The following is a 27595-nucleotide window of genomic DNA, read 5'->3' as shown; positions in this document are numbered from 1 at the left end:
ATGGGCAGAAATACAAGTTCGTTTGGACCTCTAATCAGACCTGCAAAATTAAACTGAAATCTTATTTGCAGCAAAATTCTCTACTTTCACACTACAGATTCAAATGGGCATATCTTGAGCCTCAGATAGTGAAATTATGTGGTTCAAAAGCCCAAAATCTTCTACATCCATGACTACAACTTTTATGAAGGATTCCAAGTCAGATAAAATCATTTTGAAGGTGAAAATCCGGATGCAATCTGAAGGACAAGATTGGTCTCCTAATTTGATGAGGAAACTAACAATGTCAAGCATCTCATTACGGCTGAGAGTCTGACATAGAAATGGTGGGACTTAGGACCTAAGAAAGGTACAGATTAAGCCTCGAACATGCCATGAATGAAAGAATATAGCTGGGATAGTCGGATATTGCAAGAAATCAAGTCAGAAACGAAGTCTAAGTTATAGTAGAGTTGGAATTACAGTAGAGTTGTGACAATAGCGGAGTCCATTTTCAACATAAATTCTGAGGGATTTAACCAACATTAAGGACGAGATAAAGAAGGAAGGAATGAGGTAGCATAAGGACTTCTAATTAGCCTAAGAATTCTGAGGAAATTTGACAACCAAAGGATAGAATAAATAAAGTAGAACATAACTGAAAGATGAGCTTTGTAACATTCTTTTGTTCTTTATTTTTGTCAATTTTCCAGTAGCTATGAACTAAAATTTGGCTTTCGGTTCAAACAGAATACACATTATATCCATTAGCAAGTTGTGAGAAGTAATATTATAATTGTAATTCTTTCAGATTTAAGTATTTATTTTTCCTTGTTCAGAATTATGTTATTGATTGTTATTCAAGTTTAGTGAATTGTTTTTCGATGGCGTGTATGCTTTCTAGCTTTTTTTTAATTCGTAATTGTTGTTAGGAACTAAAGTAAGAAGCAAATGAATTAATTTGATTGTTGCAACTCTCATCTTGATTTATTAAGGAAGAATAAACTAAGTTAAATTGTCAAGCTTTTGAATGTTTGCATAGAATAATTTCACAGATTTTACTTTGAAGGCTACGACCGAGTGAATGAGAATTGCTTTCAATATTAAATTCGTTTGATGGTAAGAAATTGATTAGAGAGCTTTGTCTAATTAATTTATTCATAATCTCATCAATTTCTCTCAGCTTTGTCACATGTCCCCGCGCGGTGTCTGTTGGCAATTTTTCATTCCGTTCGTTTGATTGATCTTTGTTGAGTTCTTGTGATTCGCCACTTAGTATTTGATTGAAGGTTACTTGGAAACCTGAGTGTACTAGTCTTGTCAGAGATTCACGGGTAAGAGACTGGTTGTGACTAAGAAAGGTATTAGCACCCTTAGTGCACCCTACTTGAGGTAAGCTGCTTCGTGATTTGATGTGTTAAAGAAGTTTTAAAAATTTTATCTTTTCATCGGATATTAGAAATACGACTTACATGTAAGTTCATAATCTTTAACCGTGAACAAATCAAAATATTAAATTCTTCTTTATTCTTTGACGTGAATTATATTTCACGCTCACTGTTCATGCAGTGAACATTGGGTTGGGTCGTTTCTGGCCCAGCCCAAATTTCTAGATCGGGTTCGGCCCGACCCTAAAGTTTTTAAAAATTTAAAAAAAAATTCCAAAAAATCTTTCTTAAAACATTTGTGATTTTCTCGTGTATTTTTCTATCTATTTTGTGTAATATTAGTTTGTATTTTTATACCGTAAAGATACAAATCCGGTATTAAAATACCTGGTTTTTTTCAAAACATTGCAAAAAATTATAAAACAAAAAAAATAATTTTTTTTCATGCATACGGCCAAGTCTCTCAAAGATAAGAAAAAAATCATCACATCATATTTTCATACAACAAAATATACATATATATGTTTTAGCATGCATTTTGGCTTTAATAACCAATTTATTAAAGTCATGAGAACTAGGGCAATATTTTAAAAATACCCAAAAATTTTTTTTTTTCTTTTCTTTTAGTATCTGGATTATGAATTTATACGTAAAACATATTGCCGATATTAAAAAGAAAGTTCGTTTTGTTATTGATGTTAGAACAGTTAGGTTTTTATTCGATAAGATAAGAACTTTTTTATTGAAGATGACTTTTCTTAAACCTTAAATGGATCAACAATTAAAAATCTAATAATATTTTAACTTTTTATCAGACAATCAAATAATACAATTTATCTTAGATAGTTTACCACCTATATAGGCAGCTAGGTGGGACTTTTTAACATTATGTTTCCTAGGATTTACCATGTTCTTGTCAAAGCTACTAGTTATGCTGACAATAAAATCGTTGTTGCAGCAAAGCTATGCGAATGGGGTTTTGTTAAAGAATAAATTTATCAAAGAACGATCAGTTTTATTACATGTCCTGCAGAAAACAACCTGAATTTTTTCTTACGAACTAGCTTTGAGATTAAAGCAGAAGGAAAGAGCCTCCAGCTAACTAACCAACATAGTTAACATCAACATTATATTTCAGTTTGGTCTGTTCTAACACCAAGTGAAAACTTATTGCAGCTAACAACATGTATTAATTTTGGCCTGACCAAAATACGTGTGTGTGAGTCAGCAAGATTGGCCTCCTTGCATTGACGGCATTCCTTTTGTTGGCAAAGAAGCTCAATTAATTACATTTACATCTAATTACGGACTGGGAATGTGGTCCCTGGAAGGACAAATTTCTTTTAGTTTTTGTTCAATCAAACTTTACGATTAGGGTTGGCAAGAATGTGGATTTTTTGGCAATAATTTATGCATGGGCCATAATGTATCAATCGAGAACTTGGTGTACACATTAAAGGTTTCAACAACTTAAATATAAAATGGTATTTCCAGTTGTTTGAAAGAAAATATATAGAAACAATTCCTATTCTACCAAGAATTGCAAAAACTTCAATTATTTTCTGTAGGCATTGCTGCTGTTAATTAGTTATGTCTTGGTTCTGCTTGTTGCTATATCTGCTATTTCCATATTGCTTTTACCGTCAACTTTTGATTGCTATTTGCCTATTTCTGCCATGGAGGTTGAAGAACTGTGTTTATATCATACAGCTACCACTTCAGTTTGAAATATCACCGCGCCATTATATTCAATGCATCATATTTCGCATCTTCAAAGCTTCAAGTTTTAAGCCCTACAAGCAGATATTCTGGGCCACTTAGCAGACAGCTGAATTTCGTACTCTGTAATGGTTACTCAGCAATTACAAGGAAGGAGGTTGTGGCCCTTTTCCTTTTTCTCTGTTTTTTTTTTTAAGAGACAATGGTTGCCCGCTGCAAAATTAGACTTTCGAACCTTCAAAATATAACAGAGAGTAATTATTAGCATAAATTAATACAAAACTGTGCACGTGGAATCAGATTCTTGCCAAATACTCATTAAAACACACGGCACTTAAGCTTATAGAACCAGCATGATCCGAAGCTCAAATGTGTCGAAGCATGAAGAAGAAGGACCACCTTGAAAGGTAGTTTGAAGAGATAAGTAATTAAGTATCCTTTTTTTAAAAAAAATATAAATATTTTTAAATCAAATTTCACTTTGCTAGCTAAAACTTCTATTTTGTTTTTTTATCTGTCTCATGTATGACCCATCAAACTTCATTTTCTGTCCTAGAACGGGATGAAGTCAGGCACGCAACGTACCAGATCAGGCACCTTGACACGCCAAGTTATGATCGATCACTGTAATGTAGAACTCGAAGCATAGTGTGGGACTTGACAGGGAATGTATTACCTTCCTTTTTTACTGTATTTATTTCCATGAAGATTTTTTATTTATTTATTTATTTTTACCTGTTTTAAATATTAAAGAGTGTACGACTTTTCATTTATTGTTCAGAAAAGTACACTTGTAAATTAGGAAACGGTAACTAGCATGGAGTACTTTTGGACGAAGTGAACAATTTGCCACTTTAATTATTATTATTATTATTATTAATCCTTTCTTGAAGTACCTTATTTTAATTATGGAGCTTCAAGTAAAATAATGAAAATTGGAAATTAGAAAACCATTTCTTTTGTATCAAAGACCATAATGCCTCCAGCAAGCACCCAACATTTTATTATTATTAATCTGCTTTAATTAGCTAAAATTAAAAAAAAAAAAAAAAGAACAATAGACTTAAGATTTTATGTTGTTGATTTACTCAGTTAGATGTCTCTTTCTACGAACTCTTCTTATTGGTGAAAAAAATGAGAAGATGGAAATGTAAAAGGAATAGCAAACCGCGGGCACCACAAGATGGGCTGGGCCCACAGTCAGAATGAGAAACCGGAAGTATCCCTATCTCCACTGCATCAGATTCCAAAATTTGTCCTCATGGAGCTCACAGAAAACGACAGATCGTCTCAGCATGTGGCATGGCCACATTTTATCCAGGTGGGCCTTTTTTTTTTTTTTCTTCTTCTTCTTCTCTAATCTCCATGTCAATACAAACCTAAATAATTGAAATCACCAGGTGTCACTTGGCACTGAGCAATTTATACTCCCCATTGCGCTCTATCTTCGGCATATAACATTGAGTTTGATTGTTCATTGTTGGTCCCCATTATTCTAATTGCGAAAGAAAATCTCAAAATCTTCTCCATACATACAAGTCTGTTCTGAAAAGATGACTATAACATCCAGCTTCCAAACCCAGTGGCCTCAGCAGGTGCATAAAAGTTGTAGTTACACTTATTTTCTACGTTAAGTTTCTCGTCTGCATTATCCTAAATGCTGGAAAACTTTTCAAGGTGCATTACGGGTCAACAGTGTCATGATTTTGTTTGTGGGTCACCTCAAATTATCAAGCAATAAAGTTCAAGTGCGAAGCCAATGAATAATGTTTATAAATTAGCATGTTATTTTGAGAAATTTAATTATTTACAAGTGTCATGCATTAATTTGTCCTCATTCACAGAATTTGGTTGTTGTTTTGTTCTTTTTTGGAATTATATATTTCAAATAATTACATCAATTTAAACTAGAATTAATGCATTCCTTAAAGTAAAATCCACAGTATAATGGACAACAAACCAAATATCATTGTTTTTGTTTAGCGTAAAAAAAGACTTGTTACTCTAGCACGAATCTTGTGAAGAACATAATTAAGAATTAAAAAAATTTGTATTTTTCAATATACCCCACTTACCCGTACTAGACACTATTCACACGAAAAAATATTTTCACTTTCTTTAAAATATAATATAAAAAAAATTGAATTCCCCGTATAAATCTTAAATTGGTCAATTTCCATCAAATCTTTCCCTTTAAAAATATATTAGTGAAAATACAAATTTTCTTTTTGACAGGAGTAATGATGAGCAAATTAAGCTTTATCTATCATTTTATCATGGTGTTAATTCAATCATTCAAAATCACTCAAGTTTTATTAATGATTAGCTCCATAACACTTTGTGTTTTGTCTTGTAAAATCGACTCAATTGAGACAAAGTGTTAATTGCCATTTAATTGCTCTATTAATTGGATATGATACTATTATAGGAAAAACAATTATATAGCAAAACATGCTTCCTTAGGGTGGCATTGTTAATATTGTATACAATTCTAATTGTATATAAAAAAAAAGGATGACTGATACAATTGTTTAAGCCTTCTAAACACTTATTATATCTTAATCTAGTACCAGAGATCTATTCAAACCTATTCTTCAAGAGTCCTAATCAAAACACCAACACTGCACTTGATTCTGCTGTTGGTAAATTTGCAATGTCATTTTGCTCAGTTGTTCTACCAACAGCTCTTTCTTCATCAATCATACCACAATTGCAAGCCTCTACACCAACGCTTTATTCTTCTTTCATTATGATATCTAGTTTTGTGCTTCATCAGTTGCCATTATCTACATTAGTGTTTTCTTCTCCTCAGTTTGTTGAACTCTTACCAACTGCCCCTCTTGTTGCAGATTCTGCTCTTAGCTCTCATCTTTATTTTGTGGTTCTCTTAGTCCACACAAAGTAGGTTATTCCCTTAAAACTATCTCATAACAATTACTTGTATTGGAGGATGCAGATGAAACCTTATCTCCTAGGCTAGGGTATTTACTTTTTTGTTGATGGATCTCTACCATGTTCTTCCTCTCATCTTCTACCATCATCCATGGCTATTCTTGTCCACAATCCAACATTTATGTCATGGAAACAATAAGATCATATGATTATAAGTGGTCTCTTTTCCTCTCTATCTACTAAACTCTTACACTTGGTTATTGATGGACACACCTTGTCCTCCATATGGCAGACTCTTAAGCAATCTCTTGCCTCACCATCAAATTCTTATATTATGCATCTTCATGGGTCTTTCCAAGACCTATTACAAGGTGAGACACGGTCAGTGTCTATTTATAAAAGGCTAAATCTCCCTTTGACGAGCTTGTTGCCGCTAGATAACCCATTACTTTGGCAAACTTCAATCTCTATATTTTAGGGGTTTTCATGGAGGATTCAAAGACTTGGTTACTAGCCTCTCCACGAAAACTGGGCCACCTATGTATACTGAGTTGCATAACCATTTACTTACTAAAGAATATCTTCAAAAACGTTCTCTTGTGACCAACATTCCAGCCCCTCTACTACTTACCCCGTCCAGCAGCTCTTCTTCCTTCCTTGCTCAATGTCAATCCCATCAGTTTCATGGCCAATCAATGGGTGGTTTTTACAACTCTCTTACCGTGGTTCTAGAGGTTGGTTTCAGCGTGGATAGAGACACCACAACCACAACAATTACAACAATAATTCTCGTCAGAATGGGCAGCATGGTAGTTGTTTTGCCTACAATAATAAGTGGTCTAATAATCACCAAACCAATTGTCAGTTATGTTATGGTTTAGGACATTCTACTTCTTAGTGTCCATAATTGGTGAATTATTTTGTGCCAGCGAATGCTAACTTAGCATTCCATAATCATCATAGTATTACTCTAATTACTTGGTTTCTTGACATATGTGCTAATCAATATGCCATGCTTGATCTTATGAATATGACTGATTCAGAACCGTATATGGACACTAATCAACTACATGTTGGTGATGGTAAATGACTTAGTATATCGAGTGTTGCTCACTCTATCATTTGCATATCAAAACATACCTTAACCTTATCAAATATTCTACATGTTCCCCATATTAAAAAGCCTTTATTATTTGTTTAGAAATTTTATCTTGAAAATAATGTCTTTTTTGAATTTCACTTGTTTGTATATTATGTCAAGGATCTGCTAACCAAGAAAGTGCTTTTTTCAGGTCAGAGTAAGGACGGTTTTCATGTTATCTTTGAATCTTCTACAATGTCTTTACCTTAAACATTATTGTCTATCAGTCTGTCTACCTCTGCTGATGTTTGGCATCATTGTCTTGGACATCTTAGTCCACATACTTAAGTTTGTTAATGTCAAATAAAAAGGTGTCTTGTACTTTAAAAAATTCTTATTTTAATTGTCAGGCATGTTCTTTGGAAAAATCTTCCCTTTTTTAGGACCTACATGTCACAAAACCTCTACTCCATTTGAATTGCTATTTAGTGATTTTTGGGGACCCCTTTATGTTTTCTTATGATGGTTTTAACTACTTTATTATGTTTGTATATCCTCATACAAAATACATATGGTTCTTTCCTCTTGTTGCTAAATCTGATGTCTTTAATATGTTTCAATGATTTCAAGCTCATGTTGAACATCAGTTCTCCATAAAAATTAAATTGGTCCAAAGTAATTAGAGTGAAAAGTATAAAAAGTTAAACACTTATTTTAAACAAATTGGCATTCATCATTGCTTAATTTATCCTGATACTTATGAACATAATGACACCATTGAGCGTTGTCATAGGCACATTGTTGAACCTGGTCTCACACTTTTTGGTCAATGTCATGCTCTATTAAAATACTAGGCTATGCAAATTCTGTCCATTTAATTATTTGCATGCCCACTCCTATTTTGAATGAAAAATGTCCTTTTGAATGCTTGTTTTAGTTTGTTCCTAATTACAATTTTCTTTGTATTTTTGGTTGTTTATGTTTTTCTTTTTTTTTCCCTTACAATACTTATAAATTAGATTTTTGATCTACTTCTTGTGTCTTTTTTGGTTATAGCTCTTCGCACTTAGGTTATCGTTGTCTTATTCTGTCATCCAATCGGGTTTATATTGCTAGACATTTTAAATTTCATTAATACATTTTTCCCCATGCAAATTTTGAATAGATACAATCATCGACTCTATAATTTCTCATCATCTTTCTACCCTATTTATATTCCCCAAAATATATTACGATGTCCCTTGCTGTTTTATCACAAATGCCTTTATCATCCCTTCATGACCCTCATTTGGTATGTTATAGTCCTACTACTATATCTCCACCTGTTATTTCTTCTGTTGATGAGTGTGCAAGTACTGTTTGATTTTTTTTGTGCACATGACTCTCCTATTTCACTGGACACCTCATGGTTTGTGTCCTGGTCTGTGCCAGGATCAAACACCTCCCTGCAATCCTTTGATGTGTTGAGTTCCCCACAATCTCTGCTTGTTTTAGCATCCTCATCTCCGATATTCGCTATTGGTATGTCATTGCCTGGACTAAACTTGGTGGATGATCTTTTAAAATTTTCTCTTCTACCAGCCTCGGACTTTGCTATCCCATGTTAACATCCCATGATTCTTCACCCATGACAGCATAAAATTGCTCATCTTATTGTCTCCTCTTCTTCTCGTTTGGCTTCTCCTCCTAATCATGAGCCTCTCACTTTTAAGAAAGTAAATTGGTATATTATTTGGCATCATGCCATACAAGAGAAACTTAATGCTCTTCATTCTAATGGTACGTGATCTCTAGTTCCCTCTCACCCTTTATAAATATTGTTGGTAGTTGTTGGGTTTACAAAATTAAACTGATGGTAGTGTTGAGCACTACAAAGCGTGTCTGATTGCTAGAGGGTTCACTCAGCATGAGGGTGTTAATTACTCAGAAACATTTAGTCTTATTATTAAACCAACTTTGGTTTGCTTGGTACTTACTATTGTTGTTTCTCGTAGTTGGAAGATAAATCAACTTGATGTTCATAATGCCTTCTTGAATGGGACACTTCAATAAGAGGTTTACATGGACCAACCTCCGTAGTTTACCAACTTATACTGGGTACTTGATGTTGTAACTTTTAAATGAATGACCTAGGTTCCTATAATGATATTCACATTTCATAACATATAGGATACATGAAACTCGATGATACTTGAGATGACCAAATGGGTAAGGCTTTCCACTTGGAGTCCATTTTCTAATATGCCTTTGATATGGTGCTAAACTTCATTCATTATTTTCTAATACTTCTGGATCTAGAGTTTACTTAAATCCAGGAAGCTCAAGTGCTTTAAAAATGACTTCTTTTATTGTTAGTCATGTTTAAAAGGTCATAACCTCTTTACATGGTACTTTACATGGTAACAGAAAACTTGATGTGAGCTATAATGCATCTTATTCAATATGCTAGGATTTTTCAAGAGTTCATTCATTAGAAATTAAGGAACATACCAAATAGTTTATTAATTCTTCATACACTCAACACTATTTCCTTTGAGTGTTAATCAATAAAATTTTAATGAATCAACTACATATCAAAAGCTTTGATATATTGAGTTTTCTCTTTAACAAAATCATGGCATTTTATATTAGAAGCTTATAATGGCCAGACTTTTTGTGATGTCATTATTGCTTAACCTTTACAGGAGTTTATCAACTTGATTGACAATAAGATGTTGAGGGTATTTTTTTATCTCAATTGTCTTGTCACTTATCTCATAAAATCTCATACACAATAGACTTGTCCGGTGGTATTATAGGGAGAAACCCTAGGGGAATAGTTCTGGCCATTATATGTGGATATGTTTGCTATCCTATTAGTTTTGAAAGGGTCCATTATAACTTTGGGAATCAAACCTTAAAAGCTTGCTCCAAGGCCTACGAAGCTCAAAAAGTATAGACCGAGAAAATATATATCGGTTACTAATCACACTTCATTAACTCTCAACGAGAGTTTGAGGTATCATGAGTACTAGCATAGGGCGAAACCACATCGAGTTATCACTATTTCCATATATGCTAACTAGATGAAGTTTGTGTAGGACAAAATGTCATGTAATAAGAGTATGAGTATAAACCATATCTAATTCAAAGAATGATGAATAAAATTAATAAAGATGGATGATGTATAAAATGCTTACAAAAAATTATATAGACAAAGATATATATAAGAACATAAATCACGCAATAACAAATAATAAACACACATTAATTAGTTTAAGCAATCAAGCATAAAATATATACAAAGCATGTCAAGCATATTGTCACAAAATCAAATAATCAAATCTTAACCTTAAATCCCCAATAGAGTCGTCATTTTGTCATGAGGAACGTCTCGATAATTTGATTATGTGAAAGGGGTAAAAATAAATATAAAAAATGATATGACACTTAGTTTTATGATTTTTATAAACCTTAACTAGTCTTTTAAAGATTTTTAGGTAAGGGACTGGTTATACTAAAGAGAAGATAACAATCACCTTAGAACATCCCACCTAAGATAAGCTATATTGTTATTTGATTTTAACGATAAAAATATATATTATACATGCATGTTAATATTTTATCTAAAATGAATACTTATTTTTATTAGAGGTAAAAATTCCTAGGGCGGTGATTTGAGATGCAGGCTTGAAAATGAAGCGTAATCCTTGGTTTTTTATTATGAGGGCAAGATTCAAAATAATAATAAATGGAGACTCGGGTTTTGATTTATTTCTTTCTATTGCACAATTTATATTAATGCACAACAAATTAATTATTCCTCGAAACATATCCACCATAAAAAATCATAAATATTCCTACCAATTCAATTAATACAAGTATAAACCAAAAAAGAAAATCATGTGCTCATCATGAATTTATTCAAAACAATATACAAATTAATACATGTTCACAATTCAAAGATTAACGAAAGAAATCACAAAATTATTCAATCAACAAATAAATAACATGTAGGGGTTAAAATTGACCTTTAAGAGTTGTTGGAGTCGGTTGGAACTGGACTAGGGAGCTAGAATGAAGAAAGAAAAGTGTTGGAAAAAACAGTGTTGGCGTGTGTACTACACACACGAGACAACTAGTTTGGCTTTTGAGGTGTTTTTTCATGTGCCATTGGGACATGAAAGAGCATGGATGACTCCGTGATATAGACGACCTCTTTTTCTTGTTGTTGGTGTCGGCGGGGTCAGTCATCTCCATTGAAGATGGAAGATCGAAGGCTGGAAAGTTGGTGTTGTGTTGTTGGATTTTCTAGGCAATTTGACAACTTATATCTTGTCTCCTTTTGCTATTTGCTTAGGTTTTTCTTTGCAAAAACTCTTTCTTTCAATGTCGAGGTGTGCTCTCTTCTCTCTATATCTCTTTCTCTATTTATATTGCTTGAGATCCTTTGTAAGAAAACTAAACTAGAAAAATAATATTGCTTGAGATCCTTTGTAAGAAAACTAAACTAGAAAAATAATGTTAGGTAATTATATTTTTTTTTCCTGGCTATGAAGTTCTAATTAATTAAATTTTATTTTTTTAATGTGTAGAATATCTTTCAATAATTTTGCAATTTTCTTAGAATATTCTTCAAAAAAAGATTCTTTTTCTCTTTTGCATAATCTCTCATTATTGTTTTAGTCCCTAATCTTCTTAACCCCTTGTTCTTTCTTTCTTCTAATTTCACTCCCTAAAATCTTTTTCTTTCTTTCTTTTTTCTTTATCATCATAATTAAATTAAATACCAAAAATTAAATTTTATTGAAAATATAATTTTTGAAAACACAATGAGAAAAATAGGGTACATGATCCTGTTCTTAACAATACCCGAACCCTCAACACCGTATCCTAAGAATACAATTCTCATATGAAATCGGAGTAATATACGAGATCCAAGATTGTAATATATTTCAGGAGTGGATCTTGTTTGTTCTTATTAAATACACAATATAGACGTCTCAGTATATGGAAAAACAAAAAACAAAAAAGTGTTTTATAATCCAGTTACAATACAACAGAGCAAACAAGTTTTAGTTTTCTTCTTCCTTGGCTGGTGCTGAGTTAGACTGCCGGAGTTTCCTTTCCTCTGAAAGTAGTTTTGCAAACCTGCATGCATCACAAGTGTTTACTTACAATTTAGTGTGTGGTAGTCCAGCAATATATAATCAGAAATACTGATGCGGAAGGGTAACGCTAATTAATTGTAATTATATATTACCTTTGGAGTGCTTCTTCGTATGTACCACCATCCTCAAGCGGTTCATATGCACCAGTGTCCAAATTTATGCGCGAAACTGGACTCTTCAGCAGGTCCTCTCCGACTTTCACTAGATTTTCCAAGTTTTCTGTTGTTGCTATATCAACAGAAGATAGATCACCTTGCAGCTTGTCCTCCTGATTTTCAGAATAGCTAAATTAGTTTGATCAATATAAGTTTACAAAAAAAAAAGGCATTGAGCTTGTGGAGAGTATATTCTTCATTGACCTAACAATCATCTCATCCGCGTATTTGTTCATAAAATACTGTGGCTTGGTCATACAAGAAAAGATGTTATGTACCAGCTGCCAAAGAACCCTTTTCTTAATACTATATTATGTTTTTGAGAAATAATGTTGATGTACAGACTCTTACATCAATCCGGAGGTAGTAATTTTCAGAATGAAAGGCTTGAAAAACCACAGAGTTGTGGTAATCAACCATATCAGAACTAGCATTATTGTAGCAAGTTATCAAGGGAGTACGTCCATTGTGGAATAACCAGCCGATAACCCCCCACTCTGAAGCTGCTTTAGCACTGTATGTTGTTCCATTCTTATTGGCACCAGTCCCAATAGAGATCACCAGATAACGTTCATAATTCATTGGCTTGATAGGGAAAAAGTCTGGATTCTTCTTAGACATCTGTTTGGCTACTTCGCTAATGGCCACCAAGGTCTGCATGAATCAAATTGACAGACGAATTAATGAAATATCTATTGTTACCAAATTAAAAGTACGCTCCTTCCATTTTTTGTTCTTTTTTTTTGGAGAGGATCTCACTGGGTTATTAGCAGCTATGCCACCATCGATGAGGTTAAATTCTTCAAAATTTCCTTGTGCATCTTGGTTCTTGAAATAATGAGGAGGAAAATAAGTTGGAGCTGCTGAGGTAGCTATGCATATGTCTGAGAGTAGTGCATCTTTGATTGGATTGTTTGGAACCTCCATGAAGAAATGAATGTAATTTACTAAGGTTAGTAATGAAGTAGAAAAAGAAAACCAAACTGAAAACTGACGTGTTAATAATATGTAGAGATGACCTGATACGAAGAAAAGATCACAGGCTGGATTTTCTTGATGTCAAAAGTTGGGATAACCACATTTGTCAAGGTTTGGTGCAACCTTGTGTCCTTTAATATATCTCTTACCAGCTTGTGTAGATACTTGCCATCATACTTAGGTCCAGATATAGCTTTCCAAACATTTGTTGGCCAGGCAAAAATCCCACTGCATTTTAGCCGAATGCAAAAACAAAAACTATTATTAAATTTTCATTAGGCACAAAATTGATATATATGGTCCAGTATATATATCATGTCAAATATATATATCTAAGGATTATATATCCTTTGTCTTTATACCTTGTTTGTGGGAAAATTTTAGGTGAATTGTTAAGGTAAAAAGGAACTATATCTTTGGCATCAAAAAGAGGACGTTGCTGTTCGTTTGGTGCAGCTAACATTGCAGTTATGAGACCACCAGTACTTGTTCCTGAGATTACATCAAAATAATCTGCAATCCTTGCATCCTCGCCATCAAGCGCCTACATGCACCAGCCATAAAAGATATATAACATTAGAGCCATACGTTTTCCGTATAGATATATTCATGGTCCACTTGTATAAAAGTAAGTATATCATAGCTTCTGCAAAATTAATTTCTTGAGGAACAACTAAATTAGAGAAGTTTCGAAATTATACATACCTGTAGTTGAGCTTCAAGGTAAGCAAGAATGACTCCGGGCAAGATTCCTCTAATCCCTCCTCCATCAATACTAAGGATGGTAATCTTACTACCGTATACTGGGGGTTGAATTTTTAAAGAACCTTTTCTTGTCAACATGTTTGAGTTGCACGTTGATGAAGCTTGAAAATGGATCGACAGAATTAGAAATAGAATGAGCAACAAGTAACGTACTGTAAGTACGAGGAACAGTTTGATTTTAAGGATAGAAGAACAACTTAATGGAGTTGATCCATAGAAGTGGCTGGTAGTCTATCTCTATATACATGTAAGAGTATTCAGATGTATATGTATATATATATATATGTATATGTATATGTATATATATATGTATATATAGAGTGCACTAAACGATGTTAGGTGAAATGATTCCTTTCCTAATAATAATTTGGAGGTGCCTAAGGTGCCATACACGTTATCAAAAATAAAATAAAATCATAAAAACATTGGCTAGGTAGCTCTTATTAATTGATCATTCTAATCCATTAAGTATAAGATTAGAACTCAAGGCATCAAAGCGCTGACCTGACGAATTTAATTAATTAGGAAGGTTTGGCACGATAATCGTAGAACATTATTCAAGTAATTAATTGTTGGAAGAAAGGTTGTTGATTATAATATCTAATTTTTAAGTTACTTTTCTAATGAAGCAACCAAGCGGTAGAGTTTGCGTTTGTTCTTCCGTACGTGTTTCATGCTTCCAAAATAGTGGAGGGAACAAAAGGAAAGAAATTAACAACTCTCAAATGGAATTTGGATTACCTGGAAAGATGGTTCTTTCATCATATGTATATATAAAAAGCGCAGTGAATTTAATTAAATATATTTGAAGACTAGAAATGGCTTGAATTCAGTTGTATTTACCTTGTATCTATCCTTCAAATAATTTTAAATGGTTGTTGAAAAATTAAAATTATTTCCTCTTTCTTTTTTGTTTTGATTGGTCTACGTATTTAATAAGACTATTATTCATTGATAGGAAAAGTTGAAAATGTAAATTACTAAGATTGATTTATAATAGAAAAATTGGCAATCTTTAAATGAAAGGATTTGTTCTATTTTTCTGTAATTTCTTTTTTGTATAAACTATTGGCTATCAAAAATAGAAAAAGAAACATCGACGAAAAACATTTCGTCGCTAATTTTCAATGAAATTGACAATGGAGAATTTTCATCAGCAGTTTCCAATAGAAATAACAACAAACTACGTTTCGTTGATAATTACTAATTAAATCATTTATTGAGTAAAAAATAAAAATAAGATCGATTAAAAATCCATTGAGTTGAGAATAATGGAATGTGTTAGGTTGTGCCTTAGCCAACCTTCCTATTTATATAGAGGCAGCAGAACACTGCAGTAACTGTAATGATTACAACATCCTATATTAATTTTCTATTCTGATAGATACATGATATACATTTTATAATATGTCCCCTCAAGCTGAGGGTGGGGGATCAACCCGAAGCTTGAACCGAAAAGCAGTAAAGGATGCAACAGGAAGCGGTTTAGTGAAGACATTGGCAAGTTGATCCCGAGAGGGAACAAAACGAATCTGAATTTCTTTCTTGGCAACACGGTCACGGACAAAGTGATAATCCACTTCAACATGCTTAGTACGAGCATGGAAGATAGGATTTGCTGAGAGATAGGTAGCACCAAGATTATCACACCAAATGGTAGGAGCAGAGACTGAGGGAACCTGCAAATCTGTTAACAAGTATTGAAGCCAAATGACTTCAGCGGTACCATTAGCAAGGGCTTTATACTCAGCCTCAGTAGAGGAGCGAGCAACAGTGCGTTGCTTGCCGGATTTCCAAGAAATCGGCATCTGACCAAAAAAGACAAGATAGCCACTCGTAGACTTGCGATCATCAATACTACTAGCCCAATCTGCATCTGTAAAGCCATGTAGAGCAAAAAAGGAGCCTCGAGTGATATGGAAACCATAAGATGTCGTACCTTTAAGATAGCGTAAAATACGTTTGACAACGGCCCAATGAGAATCTGTAGGAGCATGCATAAACTGACAGACTCTGTTAACAGCAAAGCATATATCTGGACGGGTGAAGGTAAGATATTGAAGAGCACCCACAATTTGACGAAATCGTGTAGGATCAGAGAATGAATGATCCGGTAATAAAATGACTTTCGAATGGGAGACTGGAGTATCAACTGGTTTGCAGGAAGTCATACTAGCTCAGGTGAGGATGTCAAGAATATATTTATGTTGACGCAACATTAAACCCATACCGATAGACTGAACTTCAATACCCAGAAAGTAGTGAACAACACCTAAGTCACGAAGCTTGAACTCAGAGCTGAGTAACTGTATAAGGTGATGGAGCATAGCAGAGTTGCTACCCGTGAGCAGAATATCATCAACATACACCAGGAGATAAAAGATATTAGTACCATCAGATAAGATAAACAGGGAGGTGTCAACCTTGGAAGCTCGAAAACCGATGGAGAGCAAAAAATCACTTAGACGAGTGTACCATGCTCTCGGTGCCTGTTTCAAACCATACAATGATTTGTGCAATCTGCACACATGAGATGGAAGAGAAGAGTCAACAAAACCTGGAGGCTGTTTCATGTAGACCTCTTCAGTAAGAACACCATTGAGGAAGGCATTATGAATATCAAGCTGATGAATCTTCCAATTTCGCGAAACCGCGATAGAGAAAACCAATCGGACAGTGGCCTGCTTAATAACTGGACTGAAGGTTTCAGAATAATCAATACCTTCCTGCTGAGTAAAACCTCTAACAACAAGGCGCGCTTTATAGCGCTCAATACTACCATCAACACGACGTTTGATCCGATATACCCATCTACTACCAACAACATTCATAGAAGAATGAAACGGAACCAAAGACCAAGTACGATTTGAGCGCAAAGCAGCGATCTCATCACACATAGCATTATGCCAAACTGCATACCGGTCAGCATCAGAAAATGCAAAGGGCTCAGAAGAAGGAGAATGCAGTACCCGTGTAGAGGCAGAGGTGGCGGCAGCGGAAGCAGCCAGGTTTGCTGTCTTCGGCTGCCGCGGTCTGAGAGTCATAGGATGGCTGATGCGTACTGGTGGAGACACAGGGGAAGATGGTGGCAATGAGGAGACCTGTGGCAGCTGATAAGAAGATAAATCAACCATAAGTTGCAGACCTGCGGGAGAGGATGATGAAGAAGCAGCCTCCAGCATAGGACTGTCAGCAGAGGAGGGGCTGTCGGCAGAGACCGAATCTGCAGGAATGTTGGCCAGGGTGGGCGAAGCAGAGGAGGGGCTAGAGAGTGCCCCAAGACCATGAGGAAAGGAGATCAATTTACGACCTAAACCTGCATTATAAGGGTTAGATAAACAAGCATGTGATGATGGCCAAAGGATGGTCGGGAGGTGTGGTCGGGTGGCTGTTTGGAGTGGCAGAGCTGTGTGCTGTGGGCTGTTTGGGTGGCTGATGGAAGTGGGTGGTGGTGGGTGGTTTAACAAGTTTGGAAGGGTGATAGTAGCGGGTGGGATGGGGGTTGTGGTGGAAACCTTTGCAATCTGTTCAGAATTATCAAAAGGAAACACATGTTCATGGAAACGGACATGACGGGAAATATAAATGCGATGAGATGCAATGTCAAAACATCGATAACCAAGATGGGAGGAACTATATCCAAAGAACACACATGGAGAGGAACGAAAATCCAATTTATGATTATTATATGGACGCAGAAAAGGAAAATAGAGACACTTAAAAGTACGCAGAAAATGATAATCAGGAGACCGGTGAAATAAACAATCAAACGGAGAGCAATGGACAAGAACAAGAGTAGGCATGCGATTTATAAGATAAACAGAGGTTTCAAAAGCATAATTCCAAAATCGAAAAGGTGTTTTACATTGCCCTAAAAGAGTAAGACCTGTTTCCACAATATGCCTATGACGACGCTCTACTATGTCATTTTGTTCATGAGTGTGAGGACAAATCAGACGATGATGAATACCAACAATCTGAAAAAATGTGGATAATTTGCAGTATTCACCGCCCCAATCAGTTTAAACAGATTTTATTTTTAATGAAAATTGATGTTCAACGAGAGTCTGAAATTGATGAAAAACAGAGTAAACATCAGACTTGGCAACGAGAGGATAATACCATACATATTTAGTATAAGCATCAACAAAGATAACAAAATAACGATAGCCATCTGAAGAAAAAAAAGGAGCAGGGCCCATACATCACTAAAAATTAATTCAAGCGGAGCAGAAGTTTTGTGACCCGTAGGTCCTAAAGACAAACGTGATGATTTTCCTAAAGGACAACTTTGACATTGAAAATTAAGACGTTTGTTGTTACAAATGATCTTATTTTTCGAGATTAACAATTGAAAAATACGTGTAGTAGGATGACCTAGTCGACGATGCCATAAATCGGCAGAGGCGGAAGTGCAGGGAGACCAATAGGCTTGAGGAACTGACGTGACGGAAGACTTGGTAAGGGCATAGAGACCATCTTTACTCTGACCTGAGAGAAGGATTTCATGGGTGTTGAGATCCTTGACATAAAACACACGAGGGTGAAATTCAAAATAAACATTATTATCAAGACAAAATTTCTGAACAGAGAGCAGAGGTTTCGTAATTGTAGGAACATGAAGAACATTAGATAAGGTGAAAGAACGATGTGGTGTATATATTTTTGTATGACCGAGATGAGATATAGGGAGGCCCTTACCATCACCAACATGCAAATTATCATTACCAAGATATGATTCTGAAGTAGTCAAGGTGGCAAGATCAGGTGTGACGTGTTGATTGGCACCGGTATCCGGAAACCAATAAACAGAACCGGTTGAGGAGAGATTGCGCTGCACCAGATTGGCAGTAGGCTGTTGGCCATAACCTCGCTGCTGGAATTGAGGGCAATGGGGAGCTGTATGGCTGAAATTCTAACACAGTTGGCAGCGTGGATTCTGCCCCTTATTGCGCTGCCAAGAGCCCTGCCTATTGTCACCGAAGGAGGAGTTTTGGAAGCTGCGGTGATCAGGTCTAGAGCCAGCAAATTGGTTGCCTCTGCTCTTGGACTGGTTGGGACGCCAGCCACCGTTGAAGCAGCCCCTGCTGCGGCCAGAATTGCCAAAAGTCTGGCGCTGCGCAACAAGAGCAGAAGATGGAATGCTAGGTGTGGGCAGCAGAGGAGCATGTATAGCAGCAGAAGATTTGTGAAGAAATTCATGTGTGAGGAGATGGCTATGAAGATCTGCATATGATAAAGGTTCAGCCTTGGTAATAAGACTGGTAACTAAGTCTTTAAACTCTCCCCGAAGACCACGAAACACATATAAATTGAAATCTTCAAGTAAAACTGGCCGACCAGCAGCGGCCAATTCATCAAATAAGGCCTTCGCTTTTTGCATAAATTGAGTTACTGATTCATCACCCTGTCGAAGATCCTGAAGAGAGCCGTGAAGTTGCATAATACGAGAGTTGGAGGTTGAAGCGAGAGCTCGCTCAAGAGTGCCCCAAGCTGAACAAGAACTTTGACAGCCAACAACAAGATGCAAAACTTCCATAGATAGGGAGGAAAGAAGAGCACTTAGAATGAGTTGGTCCTGTTGTTTCCAGGTTTGAAAAAAGCGGATTTACCTGAAGAGAGATATCATCATGGGCAAGAACATGTGTTGATGGACATGTGTTGGAGCCATCAACAAAACCAAAAAAATCCTTGGCCTAGGAGATAAGGCAGCATCTGCATACGCCAATATAAATAATTGGTGTTTGTTAATTTGAGGGAGATGACTTGATGAGTGTGAGAAAGGGAGATAATGCTTGCGGCAGTAGAGGCAGCAGACGTGGGCTGCAAGAGGAGGCATTCACCAGCCATGGCAGAGGAGAATCCAGGCGGTGACGCAGCAGAGGAAAGCACAAGAGGCGCTGTAAGAAAAGAGGGCTGCACTGCTGGAGAAGAAGAAAGCTGGACTGCTGGTGCTGCAGAATTTGAAGATGTATGTGGCGGCTGTTCCATTGAAGAAGGGAGGCTGGGAGGCTGTGAGAAAAGTAGGTTTAATTTATTTTAGGGTTTTGTGGCTCGGATACCAAGTTGAGAATAATGGAATGTGTTAAGTTGTGCCTTAGCCAACCTTTCTATTTATATAGAGGCAGCAGAACACTACAGTAACTGTAATGATTACAACATCCTATATTAATTTCCTATTCTGATAGATACATGAGTAACTGTAATGATTACATCCTATATTAATTTCCTATTCTGATAGATACATGATATACATTCTATAATACATTGGCAATTCTATTAGTAATTTTACACATCGTGATTTACTGATGGAATATTTTTTTCAACAAATGTAAGTAAGTTATAATTGACAGTTCCTCCCTTTATTCTTCTTCCTTTTCTTCTTCTTCCACCAAAAAACTTAATACCAACAACCCCCCTATTTTATCACAAAGCCGGTTACCCCAACCCACCAGCGTCGATCTATATTTATTAGTAGTGTCAACATTGATTATTAATTTTTTTTGTGAAGTTTTGATACATTAAGTAAGCAAACCCACCAATTTTTTATAACTCATTTATGTTTTAGGTTTATTTATTTATTTTTTTATAATTTGCTTGTATATTCTAGATAAATTTATTGTATTAATGTGTGATTTGTATGCTAGGATTTATTTGGGATTTAGGAGAAATAGAATTTTGTTGTCATTTGATGAAAATGAGTTTGATTTTATAACTTACGTGTGTTATAATTGAATAAATGATGGGTTACTTTAATAGGTATCAATCATATTTTTTTAATTTTATTATTAAGTTGGAAAATTAAGGAAAATTGATTTTTTTAATTAATTAAATCAATATTATTCTATATATATATATAGGTGTCATAATTAAGCAATGAATTATTGTTTTTGGATGTATTAAGATTCATTTGAAGGGTTGTATAGGCATGATTATCTTTAAGGGGTTAAAGGTTTTATTAATTTTGTACATTCTAAATCGAGGAATATTAGTGCAAATGAAATTAGATGTCCATGTATGAAATGTAAGAATAAAAAGTTTAACCATAAATATGTTGTGATGATGCATCTACTTAAAAAATAGTTCGTCGATAAACACTTATGTTGGTATGCATATGGAGAACCATATGTTCCTCACAAAACCATGTTAAAAAAGATTGGTAGGCTCAACTTCTAATTCTAGCAACATACATGGATTTGCAGATGATAATAGCAATCCTTATAAGAGTATGGTGATAGATGCAATAAGAATGAATCATGGTTATTCAAGTGAAGAATCATGTAACATCCCTTCATATTAAAAATCAAATGTAGATACAACTAGGTTTTTAAAACTTTTAAAAGATTTAGATAAACCATTATAGGATGAGTGCATAACTCAATATAAATTATTGGCTATTGCACGAGTTTTTATAATCAAGTCAGGTTATGGTTTGAGTGAAGCCAGTTATGATAGCATAATTAAATGGGCTAAAAGCATGTTACCTAAAAGGGTTAGGCTGAAACAAAGTTTTTATATTGTTAAATCCATTATGAAACCTCTTAACCTAGGATACCATAAAATTAATGTATCCAAACTTTTACATGTTATACTACAGTGAATATGCAAATTTTACCAAGAGCAAAATATATTAGCATGCTCAATATAAACCAATAGTGGTAAAGAAAGGACATTTATCGCATACAAAAAATTGAGATCCTTCTCAATCATTCGTAAGTTGTAAAGGTTATTTATGTCTATAAAGAATTATGAACACATGGCATTATTAAGACAATGTTGTGGATGGAGTCATGTTTCACCCTATCGATAGTAAAGTTTGGAAGCAGTTTAATAGGATGCATCCTTAGTTTTCAATGAAACCGCAGAACATGCATCGTAGCCTATATACAAATGGATTTAATCCATTTAAATCATTTAAATCATTTATTGCACCATATTTTTATTGATTGGTCATAGTAACATTTTATAACTTGTCCATAGGGATATCTATGAAGCATAGTTTTCAGACTCGGCCGGGTCCAAGGCCCGGGTTCCGGGTTTTGACCGGGTCACCGGGTCGGTCGGGTCTTTTTTTTAATCAAAACGACGTCGTTTTAGTAATTCATGTTCTTGTTTATGGTTATACTTGGTCCTTACAGCTAAAGTAGGGATATAGATGTTTATCTTCAACCATTGATTGATGAGTTGAATTAGTTATGGTCAGTTGGGACTTTAACATATGATATCTCAAGAAAACAAAATTTTCAGATGAAGACACCATTAACGTGGACTATAAATGCTTGTCTGCGTATAAGATGGTTTTGGGTTGGAGCACATATGGAGAATTATCTTGTCCAAACTATATGGAAAGTAATTAGACCTTCACCTTAATGAATAGTGGTAGAGCCTTTTTTATTATCACTGAAGATTCGTGCCAAGTCATCATTGATATAGAAATGATATAAATGACTTTTTGAAAGGTAAGATTGAAAGGGATGTTGCACCGCCGATACTGTTGGGTGAAGAATTATATAATGTAGTTTCGTAGTATAAGGGTATTGTATTTGATTTTTATTTTGAAGTTATTGATTTTTATTAGGTTATTTTAATATTTACATTAAATAAAAATGAATGACTTTATGTGAATTTGTTTTGCGAGTTTACAAATATTAAAGCTACGTGTTATATCACAAGTGTGATGAAATCCTCTTTTGAGGAACCACTGTTTTAGTGGAGTCAGCTCCAGGATCATTCTAAATAGATGACTATAATAGATGATTGGTGTGGATTGTTTAAGGTAAGATAAAAAAAAAATATTTTTTGAGTTAGTATATAGTTTTTTTCTAGCATTTGTAATATATTCTATGTCATGTAGGTTCAGGAATTAAGAATTAGGAATTAGGAAATTATGATATTGTCTTAGAATTGGAATAAATGTTTAAAGACGATGTTGTGTAATCACTAAGTGGATAAATATTAAATTGACTGGTGATATGCTTGAGGCAACATGTGTTTTGATGGATGGTTATGTTTTTTGGTGTTGTTTACATGCACGATGTTAGCAGGATGAAATTTTAGGTAGAGCCATGTATAGTAGAAACTCTACAAAAACTTTGTTAAAATTGGATATATTCATTCATGTTGAATTTCACATTCATATTTATGAACTCATATAAGAAAAGAATTATAAGTGTTATAATGCATGATGGGAAATGTCCCAATAATGATGCAAGAATTAACAATACAAGGAAAATTTTACTGGAAAAAGGAAAACGAGAGTGTGGCGAGAAAAGTGTAGGGAAACCACAATATAATTAACTAAGTATCAAATAATTAACAAATTTTAAATTTAACGTTGTAATCTAAAAATTCCAAAATCTCGTGTATATTATTTTGTTCCAGGTTGTGTAATTTATGGTATGTGCCCATAAATATACATAAAACCAAGCCATCTTTTATGAAGTCGATGTGTAAAGGAAGTACATAATAAGTCATGTCATAAAGAGTAATTGTGAGAAGTTTCAAGAGTTTATAGCGGTGGAATAATTTAAAAAGTGATCATGATCTAGGTTATAAAACAAAAATAAAGAACCACATGGTTTGGTGAGCTAACAAGCCAATAAATCTCTCTCATTTATCAATCATGCAATGCACCTGGTAAAAGTTTTAAACTTTTTTCTTCTTCTTTTTCAATACGATGTTTATTTGTTATAATTTTTTACAACTTATTTATTTTGAAGGAACAATAGCTAGAGTGTGAGCCTACTCCAATGGAGTTATATGAGAAAATACATAAGAAAGGCAAATAAAAGAAAAGAAGTGAAGAAGTTTGTAGATAGCATAGCTGAGGTGTTCGTTGTAAGTTTTTTTAAAAAAAATATTCTTGTAATTTTTTTAATTCTTTTAATTATAATTGACTTTTTTTTTGTTTTGTAGGAAATATATGACATCGTAATATTTGAAAGCATGAAGAAGACACTTCCACCCATCCTCTTCACAATCCTCAATTGTGGTTGGAGGCTAGAGAAACTGATGGATCTGATAGGAATCGAGTTTATAAAATCTTTATGGCATCGCCAGAGTAATGAGGTTGGGCCATACTACTTCAATTCTAAGCACACAATAGTCTAGCCCAAGTCAGATGACATTGAAATTCAAATCGAGGGTTCTAAAATAGGTTGAGAAGTGAACAGCTAAATTAAAAGAATAAATGAAAGTCAGATTAGAAGAAGAAAATAGGCGAAATTGGGAGAAGATGATGGGATAAATGGATTCACATTATCTTGTTCCTTATTCTGGTTTTTTTGGCTCAGGATTTTCCATCTTCACCTCCACCTTCATTTGTGTAATGATGTATTTATTATTGTAAAATTAGTATTGTAATGAATATTGGAATTAATAAATTTTTGATGTTCAATAAAATTGATAGTGTTTGGTTTTATAGTGTTTTTTTTTTAATTTAACAACTATATAACTTAAATACGAATATATTACTAATTTTCCGAAGAACTCGCCAACAAATAAAAAAATTATCAATGATCCAATCAGCAATAGAGGCATTATTTAATCAAAAAGTTATAGAATGGTTAAGGTTTAAAATCTTCAGACTTAGCGACGAACATTCTATTTCAAATTTCATTGCCTACTCCATCGGTAATATTTAGATTGTATATACGGAATAGTTGATGGAAAATTTTATCAGTAGTTTATTTACCGATTGATGGTCGATAAAATCTGATCAATGTATTTTTTTTTTTTTTTTTTGCCAATATTTCGTTAGTAATTTGTAACACCAATATTAAATAGAAAATCCCTGATAAAACTTTTCCTGATGATGTGTTTTTATCAGTAACTCTATCGGCTATGTAAAAAACTAACAGAATGGTGTTTACTTGCAGAAAAAATATTTTGTCGATATTTTTCAATTTTTGGTGGTGCGTGGTCAAATAATTTTTAAAATTAGTTCATTTTATTTTACACTTAGAAGAATTTTGTTTAATTAACTATTGAAATAAAATAAAGAATATATATCAAAATGACTAATACTTCAAGGAATCTTTGTATGAACTAGGTAGTATAGTTAAAACTTGAAACAATATTTCTTCATGTTGTTATAAACAAATTCATATAAAAAATGAGAGCTTCATTTTTATCACAAATTCATGTAAATAGTTTTTAAAATTAATAAATAAAATAATTATTTGAATATTATTTTTTTAAATAGTTTTTTTATAAAATTAAAGTAAATATAATAAAATAATAATATAAATACGATTATAAACTATAAAATATTTCCAAAGTTTTATTTTGATTACTAACATTTTAGTAAATATTTGTAATTGATAACTCTTGAGAAACTTTGATAGTAAATAAAAATTGATGAATTATTAAATTTAAGATATTAATATTTATATTTTAATATTTTAGAATTGCAAAGTTTTTTACTGCTACAATTACTTATAAGCTTCTTTATTAAAAAAAAAGATTTATCTTTTCAATAAAATCTATTTATATCCCATGAATAATGAGGTATATAATGTGAAATAAGGCTTTATTTTGGACCTGATTAACTGGTAGTGCGATTATATAAGCATTAAAATAATATTAGCCATAAATAATTTATTTAAATTATATGAAGAGAAATTAACTCACAAGCATGAATAAAAATTTATTAAAATGATTTGTTCAAAGGACTTTTTTTATGCTAATAGAATTTTCCAAAATAAATTATTAAAATTTGATGAACACTTTCATTCAGAGGAGTTAGAGGTTATCAAAATCATAACCAAACATATTTTATATCAAAACTATGAATTCAATTTAACAATTTTATGATAGAAAAAACAATACCAAATTTTTTAGATTTACAGTGAAAAACTTTTCTTGGGATTTATACTCTTAATCCATCAGTACTATTTTTACCGACGGGTTCATGGACAAAAATACTCCATCAGTAAAACTCTCATCGGTGATTTCTAGTATCGGTGAGTCCGTCAGTAATAAAATTATTGGTGGATTTGCTAATGAAAAAAGCACGTAAATTATCCGCTTTATTATATCGGTATTTTTCTTAGAGAATTTGACATATAACCAACAGAAAGACCGTATATAGTTTCATCGGTGATTAAAGAGTAGCAGTGATATTTATAGTAATTATTTTCCAACTCTCTGGAATATACCGACGAACTTAATCCATCAGTAAGGCCGTCAATAATTATTTAAAAATAAATTAAACAAAAGTAGAAAATAATTAAAATAAATTAAATTAATATAAATCAACACTCAATAATCCTTAAGAACTGAGTTGCTTGGAAAAAAACATCAACTCAAACAAATTTGCAACAAATAAATAACACAAAAAATAAACAATAGCAACAAATAAATAAATCAACTAAAAACAATTTCCACCTAACCTAGAAAACCTATTCCTGAACCCATAATCCAGCAACAAATAAATTCATTTAATTAAAATTGAACAACAAAATTAACTAATAATAATTAAAATTGAATAGTATAATTGAAAAACAAATACAACTAAAAGTCAAAAAAATTGTTCTCATATGAAAATAATTCCTACAACAACATTCATACAATTATTAAGAATAGAAAAATTAAAAAAAAAAAAACAATACTAAGAAAAAAAATATAATGAATACAAACACAAAAAAAAATGAAAAAAAAATGAAAAATCTTACCTTAATTTCATTACGAGTGAAGCTGAGAAGAAAAAAAAATTCATAAAGTATGTTAATAAATATGTTAATTGGCAAAAAAAAAAAAAAAACTAAGAAGATAAAAGAAGAAAAGAGAAGACATACTTGCATGTAGAAGAGAAGAAAAGAGAACGAGTTGAGGAGAGAAGAGAAGATAAAGAAAAAGAGGGACGTTGGTGTTTTTTATAGATAAAGAAGACAAGGAGGAGGAGAAGGAGCATCTGTTATGAAATTAGTGATTTTGATCTTGCTTTACTACCAATGATTTTACTAATGAATAATTAATTATTAATATTTTTAATCATTCTGTCGGTTATTCTATTTATCATATTTAATTTAAAATTTTAATTTAATCAGAAATTTTCATAAACCCCTAAAATGTCTTGTATCTTCTATATATAATTGTCCCATGATCAATAAAATTTTCTTTTTTTCTAAGCAGATTTTAGCCATTTATTAATACATCTTCTCCAAAATAAAAATAGTATCATTAGCAACTTTTGTTTTGACATTGGTTCAAATCACTATATATATTAGAATAGCATTATTAACCAATGCTTGATAAAATTGTACTATTGTTCAAATCACTCTATATATATATATATATATATATATATATATATATATATATATATATATATATATATATATATATATATATATGGGCATTTCGTGCCTGAAGACTAAAAAACTAAAATAAAATGGGGGAAAATTCTCATTTAAATTGATTAATTTCTTAAGTTTCCTTTTCAAATCATGCTTAGATGATAGAGGGACACCTTCATTAATTCATTGA

At 33.2% G+C, this 27595-nt stretch overlaps 1 protein-coding gene across 1 annotated transcript; it reads right to left on the bottom strand.

The window, feature by feature from the left end:
* Nucleotides 1-11949: 11949 nt before the first annotated feature.
* LOC7477953 (patatin-like protein 3) lies at nt 11950-14376 on the bottom strand. The gene is made up of 7 exons (XM_002310696.3): nt 14048-14376; nt 13705-13886; nt 13384-13570; nt 13124-13285; nt 12716-13018; nt 12302-12477; nt 11950-12189 (listed from the first exon to the last, which is right to left on the bottom strand). Exons 1-7 carry the CDS (start codon nt 14183-14185, stop codon nt 12114-12116), a joined length of 1224 nt encoding a protein of 407 aa, XP_002310732.1. The 5' UTR covers nt 14186-14376; the 3' UTR covers nt 11950-12113.
* Between the last annotated feature and the right edge of the window lie 13219 nt (nt 14377-27595).

The sequence above is a fragment of the Populus trichocarpa genome, chromosome 7 (assembly GCF_000002775.5).
Source record: "Populus trichocarpa isolate Nisqually-1 chromosome 7, P.trichocarpa_v4.1, whole genome shotgun sequence".
Lineage (NCBI taxonomy): Eukaryota > Viridiplantae > Streptophyta > Magnoliopsida > Malpighiales > Salicaceae > Populus > Populus trichocarpa.
This window is presented reverse-complemented; position numbering and strand designations above follow the sequence as displayed.